The 9,810-nt window shown below is 54.0% G+C and overlaps 1 protein-coding gene across 1 annotated transcript in view; it reads left to right on the forward strand.

The window, feature by feature from the left end:
* Positions 1 to 7,890: 7,890 nt before the first annotated feature.
* The window catches only part of Il27 (interleukin 27), a 6,079-nt gene continuing 4,159 nt past the window's right edge, over positions 7,891 to 9,810 (forward strand). Inside the window, exon 1 of the mRNA XM_004856063.4 lies at positions 7,891 to 8,032. Within this exon, the coding sequence (XP_004856120.2) occupies positions 8,002 to 8,032 (31 nt within the window). The 5' untranslated portion in view covers positions 7,891 to 8,001. The remainder of the gene's footprint in view (positions 8,033 to 9,810) is intronic.

The raw sequence follows: 9,810 nt of genomic DNA on the forward strand, positions 1-9,810 counted from the left end.
CCCTATTAAGCCAGGTTTTTAAGATAAACATTGTAAACACATCAGCTACATCCCAGAGAGAGCTCTCTTCTCCCTTTCTCATCCGCTGGTGAGTTGACAATCTTTGCTTTATGACTTCTCAATACAGACTGAGGATCTCTTATCCAAAAATCTGAAATCCAAAATGCTACAAAATTCTATACTTTTTAATTCAGTGCTGTGGATCAAACCCAGGGCCTTGCACACGCTTGGCAAGTGCATACCACTGAGCAACTCTCTCAGCCCTAATTCAAATTTTTTTTTTTTTTTTTTTGGTACCAGGGATCAAACTTGGGTCCTTGTGCTTGCGCAGCAGGCGGCAAAACCACTGAGCTAAATCCTCGGCCCTCCAAAATTTTTTGAACATCAATATGATACTATCACGGAAAATTCCACACCTGAGCTCTTGTAACTGTGTGCAGTCAAAACAGCCTCAGGCCGGGGTTTTAGCTCAGTGGCGCCATGCTGGCCTCGCAAGTGCAAGGTCCTGAGTTTGATCCCCAGTACAAAAAACAAAACAGAAAAAACACACAGTGTCATTAAAAATATCGTATAAAAATTACTTTTGGGATATATGGCTCAGGCATGACCAAAACAGAAGTAAATTTCATATTTTGACTAAGGTCCCATCCCCAAAGTAGCTCACTATGTGTGCAAATATGCCAAAATCTGAAAAAATTGAAGATCCAAACACTTCCGGTCCAAGGATTGGGATCAGAGATGTGCAGCCTGTACTAACAGCATTTTCTGGTTTCTAGGACCCCGAGCTCAGGCTCCCGTGCCCCTTCTCCAGGACAGGACACAGATCAGAGTGGTTGGCCAGGGCCTCCTAGGCAGGCACCGGTGCACCCATCTCTCGAGCTTCAGGTGCATGCCCAGTATTCTCAGCGGGTGGTCACCTCTGGGCAGGACCACAGCTCCCAAATTTCTGCGCTCAACCTGGTCTTCTGCTGTCCTCCCCACACACACCGCCTCAGAGTGGAGACACAGGAGGAAGTGGAGGTTATCTGTGTTAACACTCCCACTGAGACCAGATGTCTGAGGAGGTGGGTAGAAGTTTGAGGTTTGGAGAAGATTTCACAGGTTTAGGAATGGCCCAGAATGTGTAGAAAAATTGAGAGATTACAAGACTAACACATAAGTCACAGGGTTTTACACAGGGTGTTAATGTAGCTGGAAATGGTATGGGGACAGTCTTCGGTGACAGAGGGACAAAAATCAGCACAGAAGGCCTGGGAGGAAGAAAGGAGCCAGGTATGTAGAACAACAAGTAGGACCACCCTCAACAGGGGAGAGGGGTGCAAAGGTCCTGCAGAGGGAGTGGCAGTGGAGGGACCGAGAAGACCTCAGAGCCATCCTGACAGTGCCTGCTTTTACTCAGGCGGAATGGGGAACCCAGGGAATCAATGGACCAGTGGTACTGATAGCCTGGTATGACCTAGGGCCATATGTTGGGCAGGAGGAAGGAAAGTGGGCAGGCAGAAATGGGTGTGTATATGTCCTTTTGTACCCATGAGCCAGGACATAAAGCTGTCAGCTGTGGTGGGCACGCATTGCCGATGTGTCCCATTTCTGGCAGTGAAATGTCCACCCAGCTGGGGTTCCACATCTAGTGGGCAGGGCAGCTAGAGGTGACTAAATGGAGGCGGAGGCAGGCAGGGGAGGGCCCTGGAATGCACCATGGGACCCAGGATCAGCCTGGAAACTTGGGGCTGCTGGAGGAGCTGCCCAGGGTCTGCCCAGGCTCCGCTCACCTGGCAGGGTCTGTGAGGAGTCCATTCTGTGTCCTCTCCATGGAGAGGCCGGGGGGAGCATGCTGGGGTCCTGCCGATATCCGGGAAGGCAGGGACTCCTGAGTACAGGGGTCACTGGGGTACATCCCAGCACATCTGCACTAGGAGCCAGGTCCCCCTTCAGGGGTCCTCAGACCTAAGGCGTCCACACCCTGGCCCAGGTCCTGTCAGGCTGGCTCCTGAGATGTCTGCTCCTGAGATGCCTGAACTCTGCTCTGCCGTGTGCCTTGGGGTCACCAGGCCACCTCTGCCTGTAGCTCCCTCTCCTTGACCTGCATCTGCTCCCTTTCTAAGCTCTGAAGGCAACCTCTTCTCTGTCTTCTCTCCCATCCTCCCTCAGCCCTGTTAATGGCTACCAGTACTTCCTGAGAACTTCCTGTGGGTTAGACCTTATACTGCTACTAGCAGTTAAGACAGCTTCCCCACACCCAGTCGCTCTTCCAGGTCCTGCACTCTCAGAAACTCATCGAATCCTTTAAGCAGTCTTATGAGTTTGTTTTCTTGTTTGTCTTGCTGTGTAGCCCAGGCTGGCCTTGAAGTCACAGGGATCCTCCTGCTTCAGCCTTGCAAGTGCTAGGATAACAGGTATGCGCCACCACACCTAGCTGAGTTTGTCTTTGATGAAACTGAGGTACAGAAAGGTGAGATAACTTGCCCAGGTTCACACCGCTAGCTATGGAGTGGCAGTGCTGTTTTCCATGGATGATTGTCACAGGAATCCTGTCCAAGTGGTACAAGTGGCCTCCTCACCTGGCAGATGAGTCAAATTCACACACCTTGACCAAGGTCACCCTGGGAAATGCTGAAGCTCCGAAAGGAGAAACCAAGGTCTGTCTGACTCCCAAGTCAGACCCTGGCCCTGACTCCTCCCAAGTTTGTCTTCCTGTCCAGGCTAGGAGGCAAGCAGGGCTGGGAATGTAGGCCGCATTTTCCAGATGAGGAAGCTGGAGCGTGTGTTTGGACACTGTCTGCCCAAGGGGGCACAAGCAGGAAAGGGCAGAGCGGTGCTGGGACACAGACTGGGACTTTTCACTGCTGGGCTGGTGCTTTTCCTCTGTAATCCCTCCTCCTGGGGTTCCTTTCCTTCCCAACAGACCTGGCCTCCCACCTTCTCTACATTCCCCTTGTAGCCCAATCCCCCAGTCCCTCATTCCCATGTCAAGTAGACCCCATGACAATGTCTGGACCGAGGGCAAAGCACCTGCCACCCTCAGCCCTCCCCAGGCCCTGCCACAGCTGAGAGAGCACGGGGTGCACAGTATCCCTGCAAGGGGAAAAGGAAGCTCCTTCCCCTTGCCCCCCAGGCCACTGGTCCCACGTCAGCCCCCAAAGTGAACAGGAGGAGGCTGGACGCCCCGGCCCCTTGCCAGCGCAGTCAGCGAGGGATGCAGAAGAGGTCTGGCCAGGAAGGCTGTGGCTTAGTGGTGCAGCACACGCTCAAGGCCCCAGGTTCTGCTTCCAGCGCTGGAGAGGGAGAGAGAGAGGACCAGCTGGCGGACACTACGCCTGCTCAGTGTGGCTTGGAGGTATAAGGTGTGTGGGTGTGACGGGACTGAGGACCTTGCCCGGCTCCCCTGACCTGTGGAAGGAACTGCTTAGCCTTGGTCTCTCCTTCCAGGCAGGTAGGGCGCACCTCCAGCCCCTGTGCCTGCCCCAGCTTCCTGCCTTCACCACAGCCATCTTGGCTTCACCAGGGCTGAGGTGCAAGTCATGGTGCTGACTTGGATCCCCCAGCCCCAGCTGAGACAGTCCTTGTGCACCGTGGGCCTGCTGTGAGGCTCTGAGCAAGACCTCCCCTCCCTGGGAGCACCCTGAAGTCACATCTGAAGCAGCCAACGGGTGCCCTCAAGGTCAGGATTTCCGCCGAGCCCCTGAAGTGCCCCAGTGGGCTCCGAGAAGAACCAGAAGCTTAGCTGGGCATGGTGAGGCCTGCCCATCATCCAGAAGAGGGAGGATCACAAGGTCAAGGCCACCCTGGACAACTTAGCAAGATCCCTTCTCAAAATAAAAACTTAAAAAGGGCTGGGGGCTGGGGATGCAGCTCACTGCAAAGGTCCTAAGTTTAATCCCCAGTACCACAAAAGAAAAAGCAAAGGTAACTGGAAACTTCTTCTTCTTCTTTTTTTTTTAAAATGCCCTGGTTTAAATTTCTCTGCAATAATTGCGGCAGCACTTGAAAATCAGTCATGCTTCAATGAGGAACTAAAGTCCAGAACCGGCCGGTGACTCACCTGAGCTCACCAGCAGGACTGGCTTCTCACTGGAGTCCACAGCCCAGGATTCTTGGTTTCCTTTCTACTCATTCTCGCCCCTCACCACAACCCTCCCATTTCCCGCGGGCTCCTACCCAAACCACAGCCCCTGCCCACTGAGACCCACTTGTGGAAACTGAGGCTGGAGGCTGGTCTGGGCCTATCCTCCAAGCAGGTGGTCAGAGGCTGGCCCCACCCTTGGGGCCCTTTAGTTTCCATCACAAGGCCACGCCTGGCAGCCCAGGGGCCCCCTTTCTGTCCCTGCAGCCCAAGGCTGGCCTCTGGGGAGGAGCAGAAGGCTGATAGTGACCTCGGGGCCCAGGCTGCTTGCGGTCCTTCCAGTCACTGTCATGAGCAGAACCTGGGTCAGGCAGTTGTGGTGGAAGACTCATTTGTTCAACAGCAATTCATTCTGGAGACACATCAGGCAAAATTCTCACCCTCATGGAACCTATGTTCTAATGCATGGAGACAAAGTATTTTGGATATTCTCAGCAGAAAAATAATTTATGGAGGGGTTAGAAGAGCCGGGGGAGGGTTGCATTTCTTCAGAGTGGTCAGTGAAGATGACATTGGAGCAGAGAGCTTAAGGAAAGAGTAAACTTTGCAGACATCTGAAAGCGTTTTTTTAAATTTTAAAGCATTTAAAAAATCTTTCCATTCCTTTTCCATTGGAATTTGTGAGAATTTTTAATAAGCCCCTCCCCCCACATAAAAAGCTTTGTTTCCATTTTTCCTTCTATTTTCACTTTTTTTCTTGTCCCTTCCTTCCTTCCCCCCCGGCCTCCTCCCTTGTTCCCCTTCCTATTTGGACGCTTTCTTCCCATTGCCCAACATCCATTATGCATCTCAGTCCTCATTTCCACTTTCAGTATTCACACCAGAGAAACAGTGCAGTATTTAAACATGTGTGTCTGATTTATTTCACTAGAGTATAGTCTCAAGGTGCAGCCATTTAGCTAGAAATGTCTCAAGCTCATCCTTCTTTATGACAGAGCAGTATGCCATTGTATAAAAAACCCACACCTTCTTTATCCACTTGTCAGTTGACAGGCGTTTGGGCTGTTTCCAAAATTTAGCTATTACGTACTATGCTGCTGGGCTGGGGATTTAGCTCAGTGGTTCCTCCACCTGCCTTGCAAGCGCAATGACCCGAGTTCCATCCCCGGTACCAAAAAAAAAAAAAAAAATGAGTGTGCAAATATCGCTGTGACATGATGCTTTTAATCCTTTCAGGGAGATACCAAGAAGAGGAATAGCTGGATTGAATGGAACCTCTAGTTTTAGTTTTTTGAGAAATCTCCACACTGATTTCCACAGTGGTTGCACCCGTCTGCACTCCCACCAACAGTAGAGAAGGGTTCCTTTCTCCCCACATCCCCGCCAGCATTTGTTATTGGTTGATTTCTTGATAGCAGCCATTCTTCCTGGAGTGAGATGGAAACTCAGCGTTGTTTTGATTTGCGTCTCTCAGATGACCAGTGATGTTGAACATTTTTTTCATATATTTATTTGCCATTTCTATTCTTTATCTGAGAAATGTCTGTTCATTTCAGATGCCTTTTTTTGGATTGGGTCTTTAAATTTGGGAGGTCTAATTTTTTTGAGTTCTTCATATATTCTAGATAATAATCTTTTATCTGAATAGCTGGTAAAAATTTTTCCCCACACTGCGGTTTGTCTTTTCACTCTATTGGTGGTTTCTCTTGCTATGCAAAAGCTTTTTTTTTTTGGTACCAGGGATCAAACTCGGAACCTTGTGCTTGTGAGACAAGCGGTGAAACCACTGAGCTAAATCCCCGGCTGGCAAAAGCTTTTTAATAACATGAGGTCCCAGTTGTTGATTCTTTGTAGTATTTCTGGGCAGTCTGAGTTTTCTTCATGAAGTTTGAAAGAGTGTTTTAGAGAGTAGAAAGCAAGTGCAGAAGCCCTAAGGCCCGAGTGGGCTTGTCTAGAAGCAAGAGGAGGCCAGTGTGTGGGATCAGTGTGAATCAGGTGAGAGTGAGCAAGTCATAAAAAATGTGAAATGTCCATTTGAGACAAGGTTTGTGGCAGGAAGGGACACACCATTAAAAGCAAAGCCGTCAACGAGGATATGGGTTCCGTGAAGGTTGGAGAGAGGGCAGCCCTCAGAAGGCGGTGGGGGCTTTCTGGCAGAGCACAGTTGTGCTGTGGAAGGCAAGGAAGCGTGAGGTGTCCCTCTATTCACACTTGCGAGTGCAAAGTTGCAGAAGCTGGAACGGGAGAGTGTGGAAGGATCAGCTGTAGCCCTGGAGGGGCAGAGGAAGCAGCAGGGACGGGGGCCTGGGGGAGCCCTAGGAGAAGGCTGAGAGGGCCAGAGGCTGTGGCCAGAGACAGGGAGAGTGGGCTCAGGCATGGAGAAGGGCATCAGTGTGGGTGATGGCAGGGGCAGGGGAGAGAGCAGAAGGGAAGACCGAGGGGTCAAGGGTGAGTGGGGTGGCCATGCCTCCAGGGAGGCAGCAGGGCTTGGAGGGGCATGAGAGAGCAGCCAGGCCTCGGCCTGTCCTCATCACTAGTCTTGGGATGTAAGGGACAGCCCTCAGTGGGGAGCCCCAGCTGCAGGGGAAGTGGAGAGGCGAGCTGCCAATGCAGGGATGCTTGCAAAAGAAAGCTGGACGCTGCAGGCCTGCTCGCCTTCCGTTCTCCACCACAGCCCTCTGGCCCGCTCCGGGCAGCGCCTGATACTTCCCCTGCACTCATCCCCGGCTGGCAGTACGCAGGCAGGGCTGAGGAGCAGGGTGCAGGAAGGGGAAGCCCCCTTGGTTTCTGTCTCATAGCAGGGACCCAGCAGGGAAACCCCAGGAATCCCAAAAGGAAAGCGGCAGCAGTAAGCCTTGGGGAAGACCGAGAAACTCCCATCCTCTCCCTGAAGATGGGAAATCCAGAGTGTGGCTGAGGGCGGGCTTGAGCTAGAAGGAACCCCTGGACTCGACTCGGAACCCCTGTGCCCCACCAGAGCCTGGGGACTGCTTCAGGTCTTGGTGACACCAGATCCTGACCTGGGAGCTCCAGCTTGGCCGAAGACTGAGCCCTGATCCTGACCAGTGACTGAGCTCTTGTCCCACCCCACGCCTGAGTCCTCACCTGATCACAGCCTCAGTTGGAACCTCAGCCGAAGATGGACGAATGAAGCTCTAAGCCCATCCTGCCCAATCACAAGCAGAGGCCCAGGTCATGGATGGCTCTGAGCACAAATAGAAACAGCAGGGTTGTTGGCTGCAGATCAGGCTGAGTCCAGCCATAGATCAAGTCCTGACCCCGGATTTAGACTGGGCTCTAATCCTATATTTCACTCTGGCCAGAGACTCAGCCCTTGGCCCTGGGTGGAGCCGTGGCCCTGGTCTTGTTGTGGAGAGCTCCACCTGCCAGCTTCCATACTCTCACATCGGGCCCCCGCCCGCCCCACTCACTCATCCCAGCTGCCCCTGAGCCCTGACTTTGCTCACCACGCCCCTGCCCGGCATCTGGGGAACCAGAAGAGAGTGACGATGACTCAGACCCCCAACCCCCTCCGGTGGGCAATCCCCCTACCTGGCCACCCATCTTTCAGAGGACAGTGGACTGGTGATGCTCTTGGATGAATGATGGTGACTGGGCAGAAAGGCAGGAGGGGTCAGAGCATCTGGGAGCCTCCAGGGACAGGGCTGGAGGCTTCCCCAAGACAGGAGCTGAGGGAGGCTGGGGCGGGGAGCTTAGCAGCAAGTCAGGAGCTCAGGTTGACTGAAACCCCAGCTTCCCAGCCCCCATGCCCTCCCCCTCTGGGAAGGGAAATTACATTTCCCCATTTTAGCAAGAAGGAAGACTGATTGAATTCAAAGCTGAAAGTACAAGTAGGAAGGAAAGTGAAACCGGGTGCAGCCCCCAGTATAAGACTCCCCTACCCAGGAGATGGCTGGACAAGGAGGCCGGGCCCTGACATGGGCCAGAAGGCAGGGGACCTTGGTCGGTGTGAGTCAGAGGCCGGGCCCGGGCGGAAGCTGGGAGGCCGGGTGAGGGCAGAGGACGGGAAAGCTCCACTGGGGTGGCTCAGACCAAGGACTCAGCGGGGCTGGAGGGTGGAAATGAGAGCAGCTTGTGGGGCTGGGGCTCGGCTGCTCCAGGGTGGGTGGGGGCAGCACAGAGACGGGGGCTGGAGGAGACTCGAGTGGGACGGATGAGGCAGAGCAGCGAGCGTGGCTGGGGCTGAGACAGAGGTCAGCTGGAGGAAGAGCAGCAGGAGGACTTGACTCAAGTTGACTGTGAGGCCAAGGAGCCAGCCCCTACTGGGTCAAGGGGCTTTAGTCTGAAGTTTGGAAAGAGCCCAGTCTGCAGCTGGTGGTTGAAGAACTCGGGGCCAGACCCAGAGCCACAGCAGAGGAGCAGGTGAGGGGGGTAGGGCCAAGGGCTCAAGGGTGAGGAGGAACCGAGGAACCTTGGAGACCAGGGCCAAGGACCCGAGACTGGGTGCCCAGGCCAGGGAGGCCCTGAGCAGCAGCGCTCAGGAGGAGGGGTGCGGAGGAGGCAGCACGGCTCACTCCAGGGGCCTGAATGCCCGCCCTGCCCCAGCCTACAGCCAGGAGAACCCTATCCTGCCTTGTCTTGGGGTGCCAGAGGGTCACAGGGTCTCCCAAGCCATGCAGCCCACACCCGGAGATCTTGGGCATTGTCCACTCCCTCTGGAAATCCTCGGGCTCAGTGGCTGTCCCCAGCTGTCCCCGTTCACCTCCTCTGAGGGCCACTTTAAGGGGCAGAGCTCAGGGGTCAGAGATCCTGGGGGACAGGGCAGGGCCTGGAGAGCAGCCAGGGCAGGGCTGGGCTTGGGGGTCAGTTTGGGTTCAGGTTTCGAGAAGTGCATAACTTCCAGGACTGCTAGATTTCCTCACCCCTAGGAAGAAACCACTGAACACCACCCGCTTCCCGGAGCCGACACCTCACAGCCCCTCTCCTCTTTCCAGGAAAGCAGGGCCAAAGCACCCCCACATTAGGCAGTCTGACCCCCCATTTTATAGTTGGGGCCTGAGAGGCTCTTGCTCAGGGACACAGAGATGAGGCACAGGGCCTCTGCCCATCCCGGAGACCCCAGTGCCGGGCAACCGACCTGCCTTCCAGGAGGCTGGGCCAGTCCACCAGGCCCCTGGGCTTGAGGGGCTGCTTCAAGGCATCAGAGTCATCCAGCTGAGCCCAGGAATCCTTGGCAAAAGTGTCTCCACCTTGGGGCAGGTGGTGGCCACCTCTGAGCTGCCTGGGGAAAGTACACGGGCTCTGCCTCAGACAGATTTGGGTATCTTATTATCTGACTTTCAGTCCAGCAACTTCACTGAGCTTGAGTTTCCTCCTCTGCAAAGTGAGGAGAATAAGAGCAACCGGATAGCCATGCACCACTGTTCAGTTGTCCACTGAAAAGGCACCTGACCAAGTGAGTTAGTGGGAGTCGAGAACCAGCCTGGGATCTGCTTGCAAACGTGGGCACTTTGTCCCGGGATGGTCCCCCCGCGGTTGCTAAGGGCATTTTGAAGATGCTCATGAAAGTGCATGGAGCTTGCCCTCAGTCCAGGCTTGGCAGAGGCGCGTCACCTTCCCTCTCCGGAATTCTTCTCAAACCATCCTTTCTTTCATTTTCTTTCTTTCTTTGGTTTCCTTTTGTCCTTTCGAGACAGAGCCTTTCTATTCCAGGCTGGGCCTTCAACTCAGTTTGTAGTTCAGGCTGTTCTCAGACTCAGAAATCCTGCTGCCTCAGTGCTGGGATC

Source organism: Heterocephalus glaber, unplaced genomic scaffold (assembly GCF_053883595.1).
Source record: "Heterocephalus glaber isolate CG9 unplaced genomic scaffold, H.glaber_assembly_v1.0 deba00000943, whole genome shotgun sequence".
NCBI classification, from domain to species: Eukaryota; Metazoa; Chordata; class Mammalia; order Rodentia; family Bathyergidae; genus Heterocephalus; species Heterocephalus glaber.